Source organism: Mchenga conophoros, linkage group LG7, assembly GCF_057382185.1.
Source record: "Mchenga conophoros isolate Kocher_MC1m ecotype Shallow Benthic linkage group LG7, M_conophoros_male_GT1.1, whole genome shotgun sequence".
Taxonomy (NCBI): Eukaryota; Metazoa; Chordata; class Actinopteri; order Cichliformes; family Cichlidae; genus Mchenga; species Mchenga conophoros.
The window spans coordinates 62,425,254-62,448,629 of NC_140532.1; the positions used below are offsets into that span (position 1 = coordinate 62,425,254).

General features: G+C 39.2%; 1 protein-coding gene across 1 annotated transcript; it reads left to right on the forward strand.

The window, feature by feature from the left end:
• Nucleotides 1-1,881: 1,881 nt before the first annotated feature.
• ogdhb (oxoglutarate dehydrogenase b) lies at nt 1,882-23,369 on the forward strand. The gene is made up of 23 exons (XM_085280661.1): nt 1,882-1,933; nt 3,110-3,508; nt 5,101-5,289; nt 7,448-7,541; nt 9,830-9,945; nt 10,157-10,311; nt 10,443-10,589; nt 13,922-14,012; nt 14,872-15,051; nt 15,146-15,274; nt 15,607-15,786; nt 16,660-16,812; nt 17,377-17,479; nt 17,692-17,820; nt 17,918-18,068; nt 18,269-18,396; nt 18,577-18,755; nt 19,175-19,246; nt 19,941-20,066; nt 20,148-20,220; nt 20,300-20,463; nt 20,755-20,909; nt 22,412-23,369. Exons 2-23 carry the CDS (start codon nt 3,275-3,277, stop codon nt 22,506-22,508), a joined length of 3,045 nt encoding a protein of 1,014 aa, XP_085136787.1. The 5' UTR covers nt 1,882-1,933; nt 3,110-3,274; the 3' UTR covers nt 22,509-23,369.
• The last annotated feature ends 7 nt before the right edge of the window (nt 23,370-23,376 follow it).

The following is a 23,376-nucleotide window of genomic DNA, read 5'->3' on the forward strand; positions in this document are numbered from 1 at the left end:
CTTGCACCAGCATCATTATGATTATTATGATTATTATTATTATTAGTAGTAGTAGTAGTAGTAGTAGTATTTGCAATGTTGCAATGCTGGTTCTGAGAGATTGATCTTGGAGGCTGCTGTTCTCTGCTCTTAGGTACACCAGCATTGATATTGTGTGATGCCTGTTTTCCTCAATGCTCTTCTAGCATTGCTCAATTTCAGCTCAGGATCTGCCCTTGTATTGTTATTCACTTGTAGCTGAAAGCACACCTTGGGATCTTTGCATGGATCTTTGGAAAACAGGCCATTTCTCCTCTTGGCTTCTGCTATGGAAATCTTGTTGCACTTTCTTATTCATCCAGGACCAGGTTTTTCAACCTGAAAAACAAGAAAAAGACTAGCACACCATAAAAAACAACAACAATAACAAAAAATAAAAAATAAAACATCACAAACAGCAGTACAGAACCAGGAACATGTGATCTGTCAGCCTGAAAAGAGATAGAGACACACATGCACACACAAAAAATGATATTCCCAGCATCCATGGGATAGTACCAAGAAACTGATAAAAGTCATGTTTAATTAAAGACTAGATAAGGAGAATATATTTGCGATTTTTAAGGCTTTGTCGTTTTATTTAGTATTTTGTTTTCTTTACAAAAAAAATTGAGGTGTGAAATGTTCATGTGTTATGCCCGGATTTGATTGTTAATGACGTCCATTGTTTTAAAGTACAGAGCCAAACAAGGCAAGAATTCTTCAGAGAAGAGGCAGTCAGCTGTCTGCAGTAGCTTCAGCAAGGCTGAAGAGCGATGATTTTTTATTAAAGGAAAGTTTAAAGGGCAAAACTTCTGTTATGTTTGCAATTCGTTTAATTAAATATTTAATTAAATAAAGCTTTCATGAAATGTAAAACATTTTCTGGCAGTGGTGTAAATGCATTTATTCTATTTTGAATGCAGAGTGGTATTACTATGTTAATTATTTGTGCTGTGAGATCCAAGTTTACATAATGAAGTGGCTGAAAATCTGTGTCACCACCACCTGAAGTATATGTGTGAATGTCTTTCTTGTCTCCTCTGTGTCTGCCTTTAGTGTTGCAAATACTTCATTAGCATCATGAATTAAGCTGTGTTGCCAAAACACCAATTACATGAATACATATTAACATCAAAGTCAGTGGTGCAGAGGTATCGGAGCCTGTCTGAGAACAAATTAATAAGCTGAGGGATAAAATGCTTTTTTACTTAAGGTCTGCTTTGAAGTACTTTGATTATATACTGTGAGCCATATGAATTAACCATCTCAGATTTTAATACAGGTATATTTTTCTTCATGAAACAAGATGCGATAATTAGAAATTCTGCTTTTTTTACCAACCAGACTGACAACATTGTGACTCAAACGGTGATAGTATCAGCCTTCTACACCAACACATAACTTTTAACACCTCTTTTTTCTTAGAGTTATAGTCATCTCTTGAGTGTTTGTATGTGTACTCGTGCGGTTTTCATCAGTAATGAAATTTACTGTAATCAGAAAAATATATATTTCTATGTAATAAAAAAAAACACCACAAAAAATGTTTTGGTTTTATTTAAATGTGACTACATTCGAGATGTAGTTATCCATTCATTACATCTCTGCCCACATTAGGCGCATTTTAAACATGCATATCATTTGAGTTGAACAGACAAAACTAACCCTGCGTTCAGCAAGGCCGAGAACACCAGAGAACGAAAACGTTTTCTTTGTTGCTTGCTTAAACAAGTATTTGTAAAGAGTTCACTATCAGGACGCTTTTCAGCACCAGGAACGAGACAGCGCTCGCGCGCGACACACGCGCGCGCGCACAGACTTTAGTCTACGACAGGACCAATGACTTTCACTCATTTACAACACGGGAGGCTCCGGGGAAGGCGTCAAAAGCACCTACGAGACGGTGGAAAAGGTAACAAACTCGATACAAATGAAGTGTTATCCTAAAAGCTTTATTTAACGGGAAACTTTACTTTGAACTTGATTAATGCTTCATAGTGATAGTACGGTTTTTGAAGTGTTCTTGCTTTGTGTTTGGGATTGTATTTACTGAATGCAGATTTTAAGGTTACGAGGCTTGTTGTCTGTGTTTAGGCTTTATGCCTCCCTCAGTGAACTTAATTTTACTTTTTTTCCTGGAAAGACCCGTTAGATGTGTTGTTAACCCGCGCCAGTGTTATTTTTCTGGGTTTTCGTAACTAAATTCCCCTGTGTTGTCTTACTGCTTAACTTGTGCTCACAGAAACATTCCATTAGATTGCCATAAAATGCTAAAAAGTAATGACTAGGAATACACCAAAAGCCATACATTCTCTTTTTCAGTAAAATCTGCTAAAGATTAAAGTCCAGGTTTTAGGAACTACTAAGGTGTCTTTAAAAGTGAAAGCTATTATTTTTGACATGCTTTATTGCTTGCTGAAATAAACTGCAACATTTTGCAGCCGTTAGCGTTAGGCCTACATTTAATAGGGGTATGTGCATATAGTGTGTGAATAGTGTCCCTATATTGTATAACATAATACTGAAAACCATAACTAAATCTAAGGCTTGAATATAATAGCTAAATGCTGAGTCTTAAACCTTATAACTAAGTCATAGGCCGTATAAACATGGGGCACATCTTGCCTCTAGAGATCCCCCCTAAACCTGCATTTTTCATTAATGGTGAGCAGGGGCCTGGTTGCAAAAGTACTTCTTGTTGTTCACCTTTTAAATATTGACCAAGATTTAGGGGTAAGGAAATCACAAATTGTTAGCCACTTTTCTGTGCTTGTTAGCAACCCTCTGCTTCTTTAGCATGTAATGGTAGTCTTGGACTCCTTCCCCAGTCTTTTCTGAAATAATTGAGGCCTTAGTCCATATGCTGCCTATGGTACATATCACATTTTCAGAATTTTTAAGTAATCTCTGCAGCTACATATGGCAAAATGCATACCTGAATTTACAACTAGCACTTCATTCACATACAAGTACTGAGAAACTGAATAAAAATTTTTTTGGCCCTACCTTGTGTTTTTCCACTAAAATATATTTAATATTAGCCTTATTGGGTTTGCTCAATTACAAAATCTATATTTGGAATCTGCAGGATCCATTGGACAGTTGAGAGAAGAAAAGGGGCAGTGTCTGCAGATAAGCCAATCTCTCCATTTCAGCAAGCCAGATGGATTTGAAGACGGGCAGCTGCTGATTAGCCTGGAGGATCTCCTTGTCCAGGAGAGTGGTCCTGCAGAACTGTGACTCATCTGCTGCTATGCACCGCTTAAGGACTACGGTTGTAAGGCTTTGGCCTTTAACGGCTGTACAAATGGCCCAGAGCCTATCAAAGCCTGTACCGTTGGCAGTTAAACAGGGCTTAAGGACATCTCAGCCCGCAAGGCACCTGAACACACCTCTAGCTAGTGAACCCTTTCTTAATGGCACTAGCTCTAACTATGTGGAGGAGATGTACTACACATGGCTGGAGAATCCAAAGAGTGTACACAAGGTACAGATGAATTTAATTCTGTGTTTGATGTCGTTGTCATTTCTGCAATTATATATGTTTAAAATATGAAACTGCATGTAAAACCAACCAAGTGTCTTGGTCGGCAGAGATGACCTAATAATGAATACATAACAGTGAAAAATAACTCCACCTCCATCAGTTACAGACAGGTATTAGGTTGCCTGGCATGGGACCAAAGTATGATGGTGATTAACCCATAACTGAAAAGGTGACTATGACACAGTGTTTAAATTTGTATAAAGGAGCAGACATTTATGATGAAATTTAAAAAGATAAACAGAAACAGATTTTGAAAATAAATTGGGATGTTGGTGGTGGCTGGAGGGGAGGTCGAAAAATGGAAAATAATAATAAATAAGTACATAAATAACGACCACATGTAAAGAAAGAAAGTTGACAATTTTACTAAAACTTGAAAATACAAAATTTTCACACATGATCGTCAAGACACAAAATTGTCCACACCTGTACTTCTTGACATGTTGCACAGTGACAATCCACTGAAGACACATTATTAGTGGAAATCCTGGAATTTAGGTGATGGAGCTGCCTGAATAGAGTGTAAAGGATACATGACACACTCAGTGTAAATGCAATAGACAACTACCTGCACTATTCTCACTTAGGCTATTCTCACTTAGACATCACACAGAGTGTGCACTATGACACCAGTCTACATGATGAAATGCAAAAAACTGTAGTTCCTGGAGTGGCAACTTGAAGTTGCCTGCATAAATTAGTCAGTTCACATAGAATTCCATGGTTAAGTGGCCAGCCGAACATTAAAAATGTTTATTGTCCAGTCCAGAAAACAATTTTGGTGTCTATTGATAGTTTCCCCCGTTATAAAAACTGCACAGTCTGAGATTTTGTTTTATAACTCATCTTGTCAGTTGAAAGTCAAGTGTGATGTAGTTGTAGCCAATAGCTGGCTCCTAGGCCTTACTGCATCTAATTTGGTCCTGCAGTAAGGTACAGATTATCCAGAAGTTTGTGCTTCCATTGAGGTGAGTACAGTTGTAGTTACTTAACACTAATAAGCAGATATGTGTGGGTGGAGCCATAGTTTCTCAACTTGTTTGGTAGACATGGTACCGTACCCTTGCTTTCCTCTCTGACTCTCCTCCAAAATAAAAGTATAGCAGCAACCAAAATGCTTACATTGATAAATTAAAATGTGGATTTCCTTAGTCAGCCTGGGAGAATCACTGTACGCTTTGCACTAAGTACATGGTGAAAAGCTCGTAATGTAATGACTCACACTAAATTGCAAGAAGTAGTCACTCTCCTGCCCTCACACGGATATTAACTTGGGGTACAATTCATTCTTAATCTCTACAGGAGTGTGAGTAAACTGCCTTCAAAAAGTTATGTGTTTTCATTTTACCTACACTGATTTTTGTAAATCTTGCCTCATTGCCAGTTATGGCAAATGCTCCCGATAACATTGACTTGACTTGAGTCTTGCTTAGTAATCACTGTTTAACTTAACTACGTTAGTGACAGGCTATTAATTCATGTGACTAGTTAGCATATTGCTGAGTAAACTGTCTCTTTCTTTCTCTATGCAGTCCTGGGATGTGTTTTTCCGTAATGCCAGTGCTGGGGCTCCGCCTGGTGCTGCCTATCAGGGCCCACCACACCTCAGTAGGACTTCAGAAAGACTGTCCAGTGCCCAGGCACTGGTGGGGACTCAACCCAGTGTGGAGAAGCTGGTGGAGGATCATCTAGCCGTACACTCACTTATTCGAGCATACCAGGTTAACTGCAACCACACAGAAAATGTTTTGTCTCTCATTATTGTAGAGTTAGGGTTTTTTTTTTTCATTTTAGTTTCTGGAAGTGACACAGACTGTGTTACAAAATGCAAAGATAGTAAAACCCACTTCACATATATCATCAGTTCTCTGCTATAATCTGCAGTGAAATGATAAGGAAGCAAAATTAAAGTAAGCCTTTTCAGTTTATTCATAAAGGAAAAAACAAAAGATTAACAACTTTCAGTCTGGTGTTTTACTCTGACACGGTACACTAAAAGTAATTCTACTTTAGTTCCTTTTGCCATTAACTACTGCACAATATTTTCTTTAGTAGATTGTGGAAAGTGCGAGGCAGGTGTTCAATGCCATGGTCAATAATTAAGTTGCTGTTTATAAAACCTTACTCTAAAAAATTCAAGGTGAACGTGAAAACTGACCAAGAGCAGCTATCACCACCAAATGAGGAATAAATGGTATTTGATTTTTCAAAAGTTTAGATGACTGATTGTGGACATAATTTCAGCCTTACATCCCGAATTGGCAATGTTGTGACCTCAGATTCATCTGTAAATTGAATGCTTAGTTTCCATTATTAAGAACCCTCAAATAGTCCAAGACTACACCAATGCATTATGCATTATTGGACCATTGTTCATGCAAGTCTGAGTTGATAATGGGATATAAAGAGACAGTTTCTGCCTTTGGAAATTGTGTTAGAAACTCATCAGAATGGGGAGCTGTTGTGTTTTAAAATGACACAAACGTACGTACAGGACCTGTGTACGTTTGTGTCAATATTTTTAAAGGTGCTATTGGCATGATATTCTTACCAGATGTCAATAATAATCCATCCAGTCCACACATACAAATAAAAGAAACCATAGACCCATAAACTGTGTATTAGTGAGAAATGACACAAGGAAAAGTATTGAACTGAAATATATTTACTACTTGAAAATGTTCCCTCTAAGCCTGAAGGGAAAAAGAGGGAACAAACACATGTAAGGGAAGCTCTTAAAACATGTGGTTATCCTAAATGGGTTTTCATCAAGTCAGCAAAAATGCACAGAAAAGAAGACACCAACTAGGGAGGATCAGAAAGACAAACGCAACAATATTGTCATCCCCTATGTAGCAGGTTTTTCAGAGAAACTCAGGAGAATCATCTCCAAGCACGACATCCCAGTGTACTTCAGACCCAGCCACACACTCAGACAAAAACGGGTTCATCCCAAAGACAAACTCCTAAACACAAGCTTAACAACATATTATATGCTGTACAGTGTAGTGAGGTTTGCTCAGACCTCTACATCAGAGAGACCAAACAGCCAAAAACACATGGCACAGCACAGAAGAGCCACCTCGATGGGACAAGACTTGGGTGTTCATCTGCATCTAAAGGACAGGTCACTCTTTTGAGGACACCAATGTTCACATCGTGAAAGAAGCCATCTATGTCCACTGTGAGCGACCATCTTTGAACAGAGGCCAACTGCCATGAACAACTGAACAACTGCCATCTATAATCCATTGTTGAGATCCCTTCCCAGACGCCTTAACGCCCACTCACATTCTGGGCCATTTCACCTGAGGAAATCACATGATAGGGTTTCACAGTGGGTTCACCCGAAGCTTTGGCTGATTGTGACCTACACCCGTTTTTACACCTTAGTCTGTGTGATTAGGTAGAGGATCAATAAGGGGTCCATGACCCTCTTGGGGGACTCTAGGGCTTAAAATCTGGGACTCTCCACCAGTTGATCTTAGAACTGAAGAAGAATCTCGGATGAGACGTAAAACATCTTCAAGAAACGTTCTAATTATTGATTCATTTCCGCTGGTGTCATGACTTTCCATGCCTTTTTGCACCTCCCTTTCTTCATGTGTTCAGTACTTTTTGTCTGTGTCTTTTCAATTTACAGTATTATTAATGTTTTATTTATAAACAGATTTATTTATGTAGTTATTTATGTTAAGAATAAAAATAATTAATAAATAAATGGGGAAGAATACACATAGAAATACAAAAAAAAAATCAGTGAATGAAATAGCTGACATATAACCATTATAATTCCAATTTTCCCAGTGCACCAAAAACAGTAATGGACACTTTCAGTATCAATAATCGATGCATTGAGCCATATTCCCTTCTGTGTAGGTAAGAGGGCATCACATAGCCAAGCTGGATCCCCTGGACATCAGTTGTGTAGACTTTGACGATGCCCCCTGTACTATTGGTTTCCAGAACGTCGGTGAGAACAATAATCCTGTTGCATGTTTATTCATTTTCTCTTTTTTCCACTGGCTTTTCTTTTCCTGTTATTTTTATACTTTGATCCTTTTTGTCATGATATATTTGATACCTTTAATTGTCCCACTGCTCTTTTATCACTGATCCACTCCTTATGTACCTTCACCGACCCATTTACCCTTTCAGTTTTCTTTATCAATGTGACAACCCTGCTTTCTTATCTTTTAGCCTCCCTCCTCTTTTATTTACTATCACAGGCCCACGCTTTGTGTGTGTGTCTGTCAGAGAAAAAACATGAGTGTCAGTGCATGTGCATTTGCCATAAAACATACTTCTTTGATATTATAACTAACTATAACTAATAATAACTGTCTTGCAGCAAGTCACCCATGAAAGAAGGTGTGCTTGTTGGCTCCTGACAACCTTTGCTCAGTGGCCAATGAGGTCAAGCAGGACTTTTACAGGCTTATCTAAGTGTGCTTCAATAAAATGTTACTATGATTAGATTACAGGCAGAAACTACTTGATTATGTTACATCATCAAAGAAAACAAGGCTAGGTTTTTATGTGCGAGGTAGTTCAGAAAGGCAGAAAAGTCTAAAGATCTCCTATGTAACACGCTGACTGGGATGTATTGAATTAATAATCCCCCATGATAAGCAGAGTACTCTGTACTAATTTGCTGACAGAGATGCACAAAAAGACATAGATACAACAAGTTGCCCTGCCCCTTGTCTATCTAGTTTTGTCTTATCACGGTTTGGTGTGACGAGGACATTGCATGCTTAGATAAACACAAGCCACTCTGACGTCTTAGACCGTGTCTCTTCACTACATTGGCGCACCATTTGACCAGTAAACTTAACCTACCTTCAGCTTTAAGTACATTGCTTCTCATTATGTGTGGTTTCTGTGACTATAGATTGGAGCTTTAAAAAAGAAGAAGGGAAAAAAAGCATTAAAAAAATAACAGAGTTATGTATTTATGACAGGTTATCTGTTTCTTTCCAGGCAAGTTATTAGGAAATTACAGACCCATAAAACCAAGCTAAATGAAAAGTTAATATTACATAATGACCATGGTTCAGGAGTTTAAACCATGGATGCTGATATTAAGGGGTGATTTGCCTGACCTTGTTTGGCGAGTTAATTCAGAGCCTCGGGGTTTTGAGAAAGAAAGCTCTGTCATTTTGAGAATGTAATCAGCTGAGATTTGATGCTGCAGCTGCTGTAAAAGAGCTTTGGCCCCTGATGAATTAAAGGATAGAAAGAGAGATTTGAGATTTTAAGCTAAAATGTTCCTTAAAGGAAGACTTGACCAGTTTAATCCACAAAGATCAAACTGCTTTCGCTGCTTGTGAGATTATGTCAAGAGAACTGCATAATGGGAAATAATGGAATCATCTTGTGTTCAGGTCAGGTTGTAAGGACATATGATATGTCAGTCATTTTTAAATCAAATCAAATCCCTGTACAGCTCAATGCAAATATTATAGACAGGGGTTTAAGTTCATATGGATTCACACAGGGTAAAGATAAAAATCTTTGCAAAACTTACTTAAGCATTTTTCAGTCAAAGAAAAATTATTATAGCCACTTAATAAAAAAGATTGCAAACCATTGATGTTTCTTTGTGAATGAATTTAATTCATTTTGTTATAATAGTCAAAATGCCAGAGATAAAAAGCAATTTAAAGGCGTGAAAAGTGGCTTTACCCTGAACCTTTGAGTTAGGCAATTCAAAATGCTGTGTACTTTATAAGACATAAGATGTAAAGAAAACCCACATACATACAAAATTGATAGAACAAAGTGAAACAATTAAAAAATTACCCAAACTAATAAGATCACTAAAAGTTATGTGTAGCTGTTGTTTAACTAACAACTCTTCATGCAGAGTCTTCTACCTTAGTGTTTTAGCTGTCGCATTGTTGGTCTTTTGAAGCCAAAAGTGTTACATTTGGGCCAGAGGGTGGAAGGCTTGGTTAGGAAGCTGCGTTTACAAACTGTACAGATGCATCTTCTACATACACAGTTCTAAGTAACAGGCTAATAACAATTTCACTCACCTAAACTGGAATACTATATCTTGGATGGGCTGTATTGTTAAAATGTCAGAAACACTAACACGATACATACGTTTTCTGTCAACTGTACCATTGTTTGTCTGCCTCATTTTTCTATTCTAGAAGTTGCCATTTGGTTTTGTCCTATCAATTTCACAGCCTACATATATTGTGCGATGATGGGCTGAAAGAAAGATTTTTTATTTCATTGTTTACACTGCAGGCATTTATGGGCTGGCTGAAAGTGACTTAGATAAGGTGTTCCGGCTTCCCACTACCACCTTCATTGGTGGGAATGAAAGTGCTCTGCCTCTCAGAGAGATCATATACCGCCTTGAGGTAAGGATCATATATATAAATGCTTATTTTTTAAACACAGAATGTGATGATCCAACTTGTTTGATTTCCAATGTCTTTGTGGTATAGATACCCATATAGATGCTGATTTAGATACCCATATATCAGCAGATACACACAGCCAAGAAAAGTTGTAACAGGAACCTCTTTTTTATCCAAACTAATACAAACGTAACTTTTTTTTGTCTCTTAGAGAGCTTACTGTCAACACATCGGTGTAGAGTTTATGTTTATTAATGACATGGAACAGTGCCAATGGATCAGACAGAAGTTTGAGACTCCAGGAGTCATGCAGTGCACTCTGGAGGAGAAGAGGACCCTACTGGCCAGAATGATCCAGTCAACCAGGTGTGTCTGTGGTGCTTCACTTTCTTAGTACGCCTCAACAAATAACTAAAAGTTTAAAAGGCCTTTCTCAGTCTGATGGAAGTGTAAAGTTCCGAGCCACAGTGTGAAACACCACAACCAACTTTTTGCAGGTTTGAGGAATTTCTCCAAAGGAAGTGGTCTTCAGAGAAGCGCTTTGGCCTGGAAGGTTGTGAGTCGCTCATTCCAGCCCTGAAGACCATCATTGACAAGTCCAGTCAGAGTGGAGTGGAGAGTGTAATCATGGGAATGCCACACAGGTGCCATGGCTATGAATTTTACCTTTTGCATATCGATGACCAGCAAATTCAGTTCTAATTCAATTCAATTTTATTTATGTAGCAAAAAATCACAAAAACAGCTGCCTCAAGGCACTTTATATTGTAAGATAAAGACCCAACAGTAATAGAGATGAACTAGAGAAAACCCCAACGATCAGATGACCCTCTATGAGTAAACATGTTGGCAACAGTGATAGGGAAAAACTTCCTTTTAACAGGAAGAAATCTCTTCCTATTGCAGGGTAACTAAGGGAAGATCCAGCCCAAATTTTATGCTGTGTTAAAAAGGAAAGTTTTAAGCCTAAAAGTAGAGAGGGTGTCTGTCGCCCAAGTCCAAACTCTGAGCTTATTCCACAGAAGAGAGCCCTGAAAGCTCAAGGCTCTGCCTCCCATTCTACTTTTGAGTACCCAAGGAATCACAAATAAACCAGCAGTCTGAGAGCAAAGTGCTCTTTTAGGGTGATACAGTACTAAAGCAGAGATTTGCAAAGGTGTGCCAATATAAAACTCTGAGGCCTTTTTTGTTGGAGATGGTGTTAGAAGTATAGGAGGGGTAGAAGATGGGCAACAACAAAATTCCAGTGCAATACCTCTAAAATGCAGTAAGGTGGAAGTGTTGCAAGTTCCTCTTCTAAATTCTTGCAGGGTCTGGTTCTGAGTTCCTTGAGGGTTTGATTGATCTTGTTTTTTAGTGTGGGTAATCTAGACTCTTGGGGTAATCAGGACTGTGCAACACCAGGCAGAACACATTCCCTCTTAGGCAGAACGGAAAGAAAGGAAACACACACGCAAAGAAAGCTCTTAAATGCACAAGAAAGAAGGTCAGAAATCAACCAGGGAGAAACAGAATAACAAATGGAACAGCATTGTCATCCCTGCTGAAGCAGGTTTATCAGAGAAATTCAGATAATTTTTCCAAGCACTCCAGACCCAGTCACACCCTCAGATAAAAAGAAAAGGCTTGTTCATCCCATGGATAACGCTCCCCTACATACATAGGTCAGAGTGGTTTTACAAGTAAAATACCCAACAATGCAGTGGTGTAAAGCACACAACCTGTTCACTGAAGTGACGAATCAAGCTTCTCCATCTGGCAATCCAATGGATAAGCGTGGTTTTGTCAGTTGCCAAGAGAACAAAATTTGCCAGACTGCATTGTTCCAAGTGTAAAGTTTCATGGAGGAAGGTTGTTTTTTTGTTTTTTTTTTGGCGGGCTCGGCCACTTCCAGTAAATGGAAATCTTAATGCTTCAGCATACTAAGATATTTTGTACAATTTCATGCTTTGTGGGAATAGTTTGAAGGTGCCCCCTTCCTGCTTCAAAATGACTCCATACCACTGGGCAAAGTAAGTTCCATAAAGACATGGAGAGCGGGTTTGGTGCGGAAGAACTTTGGTGGGGACTGGCCTGCACAGAGTACTGACCTTAACTTAATAGAACACCTTTGGAATGAATGCAAACCAGGCCTTTTCGTGCACAGTCAGTGTCTGACCTTAAAAAATATAGTGTGACTGCAAAGGGTGGGTAGACATCATATTAAACCCTGTGGATTAAGGTCTGTGAAGGTTCTCAGTCATCCAGGTCATCGTAGTCAAAGGAGCTTGCAAAGAAAAGCGTCTGGACTTCTTTAAGTTGCTTGAAGACGTTTCACCTCTCATCCGAGAAGCTTCTTCAGTTCTAAGGTCAAATGGTGGAGAGTCCCAGATATAAACCTAGCGGGAGTAACCCCCCACAGAGGGACAAAAGGACCCCCTGATGATCCTCTAATCGCCTGAGCCAAGGTGTGAAACTGGGTGTGGGTCCCAATCAGCCAGAGTTTCGGGTGTGTTCATTGTGAAACCTGGCCCCACCTTATCATGCGAATTCCTGAGGTCAGATGGCCCAGGATGTGAGTGGGCGTTAAGGCGTCTGGGAAGGGATCTCAAAACTGGATTATAGATGGCAGAGAGTTGGTGTCGTAAACCCCCGCCTCTGTTCAAAGATGGTCGCTCACAGTGGACATAGATGGCTTCTTTCACTCCTCTTTCAAACCATCTGTCCTCTCTGTCCAAAATGTGAACATTGGCATCCTCGAAAGAGTGTCCTTTATCCTTAAGATGCAGATGGACTGCTGAGTCTTGTCCTGTGGAGGTGGCTCTTCTGTGTTGTGCCATGCGCTTGTGAAGTGGCTGTTTGGTCTGTCCAATGTAGAGGTCTGGGCATTCCTCGCTGCACTGTACAGCATACACCACATTGTTAAGACTGTGTTTTGGCGTTTTGTCTTTCGGGTGAACCATCGGGCCATCTGACCTCAGGAATTCGCATGATAAGGTGGGGCCAGGTTTCACAATGAACTCACCCGAAACTCTGGCTGATTGGGACCCACACCCAGTTTCACACCTTGGCTCAGGCGATTAGAGGATCATCAGGGGGTCCTTTTGTCCCTCTGTGGGGGGTCGCTCCCACTAGGTTTATATCTGGGACTCTCCACCATTTGACCTTAGAACTGAAGAAGCTTCTCGGATGAGAGGTGAAACGTCTTCAAGCAACTTAAAGAAGTCCAGACGCTTTTCTTTGCAAGCTCCTTTGACCTGTGGATTAAGAATATGATTTCACTCAAGTTCATAAAGTTGTGAAGGCAGACAAGCAAATACTTTTGGCAATGTTGTGTAACTCGACAGTTAGCAGCTTGCAGCTACCTACATCATAGTTCTTTCAGCAGGTGTTAAACGCAGAGTACAAGGATGTAGTGTACCATGTCCACATATTGAGAAAGAAAGGCCCCATGCACCAACACCAGAGCTGAACTAAAACTGTCTACAAGCTTCTGAAATTTTTTTCATCCTCAGCAGTTTACACAAATGATCCCCACTCTTACTGGTTGGTATTGTCTTTTGGTCATACTGGGCAAGTTCAAGTACAAAATGACCAGACTGACCACAAAAAAGACAGCTTCAACTTGGTTCTCAGCTGCTATTCCTCAGGTGCTAGTATAGCCTGACTGAGCTGCATTGGCCCCTCAGAATCGCGAACAGAGGAGCTTTAAGTGCTGTGCTGGAAGTGGAAGGCAGGGAGAACCAAAGGGCAGAATCGGGACGGGAACTACAGCCAGAGGAAGGCTGAGACTTGTCGTTCCATTCCTTGTTTTGTTCATATAGGTGATTGTCTACACTAATAGTAAGAGCCACAAATTCATTTAAACTCTTCAGCTCATCACTGGTAGCCAATTCAAACCTGTTGCATCTCTGTTAGGAATGTGCAGAAATGTGTTACAAAGGTAGAATTACTGTATCTTTATTGAAGTGTTTTTATTCCTCTTATGTGTCTTCAGAGGCAGACTGAATGTGCTGGCAAATGTGATCCGGAAGGAGCTGGAGCAAATCTTTTGTCAGTTTGACTCTAAGTTAGAGGCTGCGGATGAGGTTTGAACATTATTTAGTTAGATTTAGTCAAGAGCAATGAAACAGATTTACACAAAAAATATAACTATGACAGTGCTTGTGTTAATGATAACAACTGATGTTTGGAAAATGTGTTTAGGCACATGAATAACTTTAAAAATGATTGACACTCTTTAGCTGAGAAAGCCTCTTTTTTCCAACCAGAAGGTATCAATAGTAACTATGATGGGGTCCAGTTAAAAGTGGGGTACAAATTAGTAGTGCTCCCCATCTGTCACACAGAGACAGCAAAGAGGTGGTACTAACTAAACCCAGAGGTGAGAGGTGAACGATAGCTGTTATTAAGAAAATGTTATGTAATCAAAATCAAACAAAAGTGGAATCAAATCAAATCAAAACCTGAGAAAAAAAACAAAGTAAGACACCCGTTCAGCTTTTCAGCAGTTCTCATTCACTGCAATTATGGCTTACACAAGTACGTTGGTTAGGTTAGCTGTTAAGAACAAGCTAAAAAGCCAATGTCAGTATGCCATGCAATTATTAAAATATGTGACCTGCCACATGTATTTAACTCTAGCATATTAATTCAACTGTAGACTGATGGCTGCAGAATGCAGAGGTATATCTAAAAGGGGAACATGCAGTGGCACAGCACCTTCCTAAAATATAAATTTATTACATTAAGTGCGATATTACTATGTTTTTATAGATCAATAAAAGTAGCAGATTATTATGTTGGGTTATTAAATTCAGGTTAACATTAGCTCCACCTGCAATATTAAAATTGTGTAGGCCGTCTATTGAATAGCACATGTGCACATATGTTATTAATAAAAATAAATAAAGATGAAAGGTTCAGCATCTGACTTTGTGCTCTCAGGGTTCTGGCGATGTGAAATATCACTTGGGGATGTATCACAGGAGGATGAACCGGGTCAGTGACAAGTACATGACATTGTCTCTCGTGGCAAACCCCTCCCACTTGGAGGCCGTTGATCCAGTGGTGCAGGGAAAGACCAAAGCTGAGCAGTTCTACTGTGGGGACACTGAGGGAAAGAGAGTATGTTGAATTTTTTTCTTTACCATATAAACAGAAGACAATGTCTCCGTGGATGTTTTCCAATATGTTTGCATTTTGGTGAATCATTTTGCAGGTGATGTCTATTCTCCTTCATGGCGATGCTGCATTTGCAGGTCAGGGTATAGTGTATGAGACATTCCACCTGTCTGACCTGCCATCCTACACCACACATGGTACAATACACGTGGTGGTCAACAACCAGGTATGGACTGTTCGATTCAGTTTGTTACGTTTAAAATTCTTTCAGCAGTTATCAAGTTTATGGTATGGACAGGTATTTCAACAAATAGATCACTTAATGGTTATAATAATAATAATGGTTTTGTAACTGAATTAGTTTTCCCCAGATAAAACTAGGCTTCTGGAGTATGGATTATTGAATATACACTAAAAGTACTTTTGAATTGACCATAATACTGTGTATTTAACACTGCGTGTGAATTGCTAGAATTGCAGTTCCAGTAGTTAAAATGAGCACAGTGTCATAACTGTAACTGGTTTTAATATACATGTGTGTTACTCTTGCCCACATAGATTGGTTTTACGACAGACCCCAGGGTGGCTCGTTCATCTCCGTACCCAACCGATGTAGCTCGAGTGGTCAATGCACCCATCTTTCACGTTAACGCAGATAATCCAGAGGCTGTGATGTATGTGTGCAAAGTTGCAGCTGAATGGAGGAACACATTCCATAAAGATGTCGTTGTAGACCTGGTAAAAATGCTTGTTATTATAACTTTTTGTTAACCACCAAGTAAAATGACTCTGACTGAAACTGCTGTTATTTAAGAAAAAATACTTTGAAAACAGGAAACACTTTTACTAACTATAACCCGAAATAATGAAAGTAAATCTGTGAACAAAGCATAAAGTAGGAGTAAGCATGTTTCCAACATCTAAAAAGGGCATTAAGCCCCATCTGACCTTAGAAACATGACGGTTTAATTCAATTCAGTCCAATTTTTGATTAATCCAATAAAGGATCATTTGTTAGAAGCAGTCTAGAAAAACACAGACACACACACACACAAATGAACTAAATCAAGGTAAAAACTTTAAAAGTGAGGAGTTTAGAATAATGGGTAGTAGTAGTTTACAGTCAGGTGAAGCATGATGATACCCTAATGGCAACAAAGAATAGAATAGAATAGAATAGAATAGAATATATTACAATGATATACAATGATATTTATTATCATTGTACATGTACAATGAAATTGTGGAGAATGAAATATTCATTCTCAGGGTGCGTTCAGAAAAGGCTAGAATACCTGTTGCTATCTCAAGGATTAGTTGGTTGCTAAAAGAAGCTACGTCTATTTGCTTCACTTATCTTCCAGTTATCTTAGACTTTAACAATACTGTGTGGATGTGAAATGAGCCAGTAGAAGAAAAAATAATAGAGTCAAAAGACTAATTAAAACGATAGATGGTGGGATCAGCTGTTGTCATTTAAATGGACTGTCACTTTACTACACTGTGCCAACAAGTGTGCCAGTCAGTACTGACATACTAAATTTTCATACAGCATACAGGGTCAAATAGGTGATCAGAAAAACAAACATAAACATTTGCCTCTTCACTCAGGTGTGTTACAGACGGAACGGACATAATGAGATAGATGAGCCCATGTTCACACAGCCGCTGATGTACAAGCGCATCAAGAAGCAGAAAGGAGTCCTGCAGAAATTTGTTGAAAAACTCATTGATGAAGGAGTCGTCACAACTCAAGAATATGAGGTAAAGCTACCTGCACACCTGTGCTGTAGATGGTTATGAAGCATGCAAATTGTAGACAAAGACACAATATAACTTCTTCTGACCTCCAAGTGGATTTGATTTTTGGCTGCAGTTTTAAACTCTATCACACATTTAGCTTGAGCTTACTCAGTCCGAAGATGATGATCATTGTCAGGATTTTATACCAAATGAAAAAGCTCAGCTAATTCTTTGAGACTGATCAAGTAACACACAGATTTCTCATGTGGACAGCTGTCACTGACAGTCAACTCCAGTCTATATGACGTAATGGACCTTCTCAGCAGGTTGAGTGTTAAAGTGTGAATTTTAGAGAGCCATTCAAGAGAGCTAACCTCAAGTTTTCTGAAAATCTTGTGAATGCTAAAACTCGAGAAGGAAGTCACTTAGGATTTTGTAATTACCATAGGTGTGTCTACTAGGAGGCTGCCACCAGTATTTTACTTATACTGTTGCTATCAGTTACTAGATTAAAAATCACAATGAAGATAAAAAGAAAGACTAAATTTTCTCATTAGATGCCCAACTTGCATTGATCTCTTGCAGGAGGAAGTAGCCAGTTATGACAAAATCTGTGAGGAAGCTTATACTCGCTCCAAAGATGAAAAGATCCTACACATCAAGCACTGGCTAGATTCACCCTGGCCCGGTATGACTACATGTTGTTAATGAAGCTAAACCATTTCTGTGTGTTGTTTTTTTAACTCCCTATTTTGTCAAGAAATTAACATCAAACACAATAAATTAAGACAGAATACAATGAATACAACTGAATACACAGAATATTTTTGAATCTTGGGCAAGAAGGGCATCCCATGCATGCCTCTTGCTTTTAATGCTTTTGTGTGTCTGTGTATTTAGGCTTTTTCACACTGGAGGGTCAGCCTAGAAGTATGACCTGTCCTTCGACTGGCATCAGCGAGCAAGCGCTCAGCCACATTGGCAACATTGCTGCATCTGTCCCAGTGCAGGATTTTGCTATACATGGAGGTGCCCTCACGTCTCTTGTGACAAAAATGAAGATCCACTGAATGTACTTTCAAGCTGTTTTAGACCTGGATTTTCTGCATTGGTGTTCATGTTGTAGGGTTGAGTCGTATCCTAAAGGGACGTGCAAATATGGTGAGCCAGCGACTGTGTGACTGGGCTCTAGGGGAGTATATGGCCTTTGGCTCTCTGCTCAAGGAGGGAATCCATGTGCGTCTCAGTGGTCAGGATGTGGAGAGGGGCACGTTCAGGTAAGAAATAGATGTACTATCTATGTACATATTTATGTAGCCAACTTCCTAAGAATAAAATATCAAGAGGTGATTGCATCTAAATCTCTTTGACCTGTGCTTGTATTAATTTCTTCACCTGCATCTTATCTCTGAATTTAAAAAAAAAAAAGGACAAACTCAGTCATACCACTCATTTTTTTTCTGGTTATATTTCACAGCCATCGACACCATGTTCTTCATGACCAAAATACTGACAAAAGGATGTGCATCCCAATGAATTATATCTCCCCTGATCAAGCTCCTTACACTGTGTGTAACAGCTCTCTATCTGAATATGCAGTGCTGGGTAGGTAACATAAACACAATAAAGTACCAAAATCTGGTGCGTTTTGCATGATTCTTTGCCTACCTCTCTGTCTCCCACAGTACCTGAAGTACAGTATTTCACAGTTGAAGTGTCACTTTTCAATTTGCTGGCATGTTTCAACATCAAGGCTTCCGTTTCATTCTTCTCTCCCATGTGCAGGTTTTGAATTAGGCTTTGCTATGGCCAGTCCCAATGCACTGGTTCTATGGGAGGCCCAGTTTGGAGACTTTCACAATACAGCCCAGTGCATCATCGATCAGTTTATCAGCTCGGGACAGGCCAAGTGGGTCAGACAGAATGGCATAGTGTTGTTGCTTCCTCATGGCATGGAGGGAATGGTAAGAATTTAATCTACCACATTCCACATGTATCTCAATTTGATTTGTCTCACCATCAGAGTTTGGGATTGTATTACCACCTTATAATGCAACGCCTGCCTTGTATCGATGTCTTCTTGATTTTACGAATTGTTATATTTTTAATACTATTCTATGGGCTTGCACTGTCAGAGCACAAATCACTTATGTCTCTGTGTAAAACTGTGGGGTACTGTGTTGTACTGGAACAAAATGTTTATTCTGTCCATGGTAGTAAAATTATTTTGATGCAAATGAAAGGACATATATGGATACATAGTGCCTTATGTGTTACTAATAAACTTGAGATCTGCAATATCACATATAAACAAACCTTAAATACACTACAGGAAAGAAAACTGCATCACATTTGTATTGCTTCCATTTCCTTTTCATCACAGGGTCCAGAGCACTCATCTGCACGCCCTGAAAGATTTCTACAGATGTGCAATGATGACCCAGATGTATTCCCTGTGAGTTTGTGTCAGAATGTCATTAAGGAATCATAGTCTGTCAAGTAAATGATTTTCAAGTCTGAAAAGAGAAGGAATTTCAGAAGTTAAATCAGCATTCTTTTTAATGGCCAGCAGGGGGAACTCTACAGCCAAAAACAATCTGTATCTAGGGAATCTATGACCTAAGTAAACATACAACATTATCTTCATTTTGTGCATTTTGAGCATGCTTTAGTGTAAGCCTGTGTCATGGTTGATATGTTTCTCAGTTATATCAGTCCTTAATCAGCCCATCTGGTTTTAAAAAACTTAGTTCAGCTAGAGGCTTCAACAGCAAAAACAATGGGTGGCATCACAGTAACTACGTATGTTAAGGACAGAGTGGAACATGCAGTGCAGGTTGGATTCGTATTTTGCCACAATTAAAAATATCTTTCTGTTTTTCTTTGGACTCATTAGTAATTTTCCGTCCTCTTCTGTCTTTGTCAGAGTCATATTTTTTATTTGATTAATTTACCTTAGTACCTAAACAAATTAAATAATTGGAACAAATAATTCTGTTCTTTTGAATTTTTGAATTAAATAATTGTATTGTGTACATTTTGTCATCAGGTTGACTAAACTTTTCTTATCTTTTGTAATCTTCCACGTAAAATTTTGTATGTTGTATTGTAATTTCTGTTTGTTTTTTTACTTCATTGTATGTTGGCAGAAACTGTCTGAAGACTTTGCCATGCATCAGCTTTATGACTGTAACTGGATTGTTGTGAACTGCTCTACTCCTGCAAACTACTTCCACGTTCTCCGCAGACAGATCCTGCTGCCTTTCAGGAAGCCCGTAAGACATATATACCAAAACATGCAAGATAAGAGTCAATTGAAATTATGAACATGTTCTATGCTCTGTCTTTAATCGCAGCTCATAGTACTAACTCCAAAGTCGCTGTTGCGCCACCCTGAGGTTAAGTCCAGCTTTGATGATATGCTTCCAGGTGAGTACAGATCAAAAGAGTGCAAAAGAACTTTTAAAATATTTGGTTATTTTCTGTTTTTATGAATTCTGTCATGCAGGCACACATTTCAGGCGTCTAATCCCAGATAATGGGCATACAGCCACCAACCCTGAGAAGGTGAAGAGACTAATTTTCTGCACCGGCAAGATTTACTATGAACTGACCCGGGAACGCAAGAACAGAGGCATGGACGAAGCTATTGCTGTTGTACGCATCGAGCAGGTAATCAGTGTTTTGGTAAAACTGTTGTGTAAGTCTGTAAAAAGCTGAAACTGAATCTGAGACTGTGGAGTGACTCGTTTAGTCTAATGTCAAGGCAATTTCACACTTCACATACTTCACTGCTGTACAGGTAAAACAATGGTGGCATGGCCTTATAGTGTGCAGTATTTGTCTGCCTTAAGTCAATCACAGCACCTTGTTAGGCAACACCGCACAGACTTCCACACCAAAAGTAGCAGAAACCTGAGTGTTCATTCCAACCACATTGTGGCATCTTTCTTTTTTTGGCAGCTGTCACCATTCCCCTTTGATCTGGTGAAAGAAGAGGCTGATCACTATCCAAATGCAGATTTGGTTTGGTGTCAAGAAGAGCACAAAAACCACGGCTACTATGACTATGTCAAGCCCCGCATCAGCACCACCATCGGTCACACACGCCCCATCTGGTAAGTTTGACTTTAGCTGACTGTACACCTGAAGACAGGGCAGTATACCAGTCCATTTACCAATATGTTCACTATTGTTCGTCTCCACATGTCTAAACCACCATGCTTGTCTCACTAACTATGTCTTTAAACCCTCAATCTAAACTGTCCCTCTGATATATCTAATCGAGTCCATTCTGGTCTTTTTGGTTGTCCCAAACCATACATCATAACAGGTCTTACTAGTCTTGTAAAACTTCCCTTTCATTTGTGCTGCCATTCTTCTGTCACATATCATACCTGATTTATCGCCCCTCTGATATAATCATTTCTAATCCTGTTCAACTCTGCCTTTTGTTTTTGTTTTTTAGTGCCACCCAACTATAAAACTTAGCAGGTCTGTCTGCCATCTATTAAACATTTCCTTTCATTCTTACTGCTATCCTTCTGTCATACATCACCCCTGACACTTGCCTCCACTCACTGCACCCCACGTGCACTCCTATCTTCACCAGTCTTGCTTTGGATGGTTTACCCCAGATATTTAAACTCATCCACCTTCACTGTTACACTTGTGTCTTTCTAATTCACACACATGTATTCTTCATGTACCTTCTTCTCCCCAGTGCATACCTCTGCAGACCCTCGTTTCCCTGATACCTACTTTCACTACAGGCTATAATGTCAAACATCATAGTAGACACAGCCTGACCTCATCTGTCAACCTGTCCAAGACCAATACAAAAAGGAAGGCGCTCAGTGCCAATCCCTGATGTAATCTCAGTCCCACCATGAACCCATCTGCATCTTCTACCACACACCTCACCACTGTCTTGCATGTCCTGCACTTGCCTCACATATTTCTCTGCTATTCCTGACTTTGTAGTACAGTATCACATTTCCTCTTGGCACTTATATGCTTTATCTAGTGCTACAAAGACACCGTGCAACTCCTTCTGACCTTCACTCTTTTGTAGCACACTGCTGCTCACTGATAGTCACCTGTCTTTGTCTTCATGGTCATCAGTTTTTATTTATTTGCACATTTATCGAATGCTTTAAAAAAAAAAAAACATTCACACACACTATCATTATACTTGGGCACATGGACAGGAGGATCCAGGGTTTGATCCCCTGACATTTTGACTGGTAAATGGATCACCCTACCACCTAAGCTACAGCCATCCTGCAGGACACATTGAATTGCATCATGAGCAGTGATATTATAGTAAACAGGAGTGAGAACTCATACATCATTTAGAGGCCATGTCAGTACACAAACACACAGCAGACGTTTAATGTTGTGACTTTTAAATGTTGAATAAACTCACAGCCTCATTCCACTGTTCTTCACTCATATTTTGTGTTTAATTTACTCCCAAAAAGAGGAAAAGGCATCTGTAAACAAAAAAGAAAGACCTGTAAACCAGGTTAAAGGTGATTGTTATTGGCAGTATTGTTCTTTTTTTTTTAATGTGTGTGTGTGTGTGTGTGTGTGTGTGTGTGTGTGTGTGTGTGTGTAGCTATGCTGGTCGTGAGGCTGCAGCAGCTCCAGCCACTGGAAACAAGCACACTCACAAGATGGAGCTGCAATATTTGCTGGACACAGCACTGAACTGAATCTACATTGATACTAAGGGCTGATGATCTCCCACCACTCTGGGATCTAGCCTATCTGCAGAGCTTCAGAGAATCCAGACCGGCTTCACCATTTTCCAGAAATTTTACGTCATTGTGTTTTTACTTCAGTATTTTTACAGATTAGAATTGTAAACAGATGTAATCTCAAAACACACAATGACTTTTAACACTATTACCAACTATTACAATCTCATGTTTACAGTGAAGGACGCCACTAGAGAAAACTCTGATGATATGCCTGTAATCCATCTGTGAATTTAGACAAATTACAGTTTTAAGACTGTAATATTTTATTTTTCTTATATTCAGTCAGATAATTAATCCAGATCAAATCTTCAAATAATATTATTGATGTGTGGTATACTGTTTTGGGTCAAACAATCAGAAACATTCCCCAAAAGTTGATTCTGTTCATCTGGACCTAGTGTTTTCAGTGGGAGATGCATTTCCTTCGGTGGTGCTAGTTTCAGTCATTATGCAAATGTACTGTTTATAAAATTGGGGAAACCTGCAGTCAGCTGAGACTGAAGAAGTCACTTGACGAAACGTTTCTCCCACCGAAAACGCTTCGTCCAGATGAACAGAATCAACCTTTGGAGAATTACAAAATCAGAAACATTAATGATGTTCATATTTTAAGGAAGAAAACGAGGATAGTTCTTTTCTCGCATTTTAGCACACTTTGCTCCAGAGTGGCTCCAACAGATTTCAGAAACAACATCACAGGTCTGTGGTCCAGAAAAGTGCAGTCCTAAGTATAAAGAACTAACTTGTATTTTTATTATTATTATACACATTCTGTTTTCATTGATCTTGGCAAATAAAGCTTTTTGAATAGTCCTGCTTT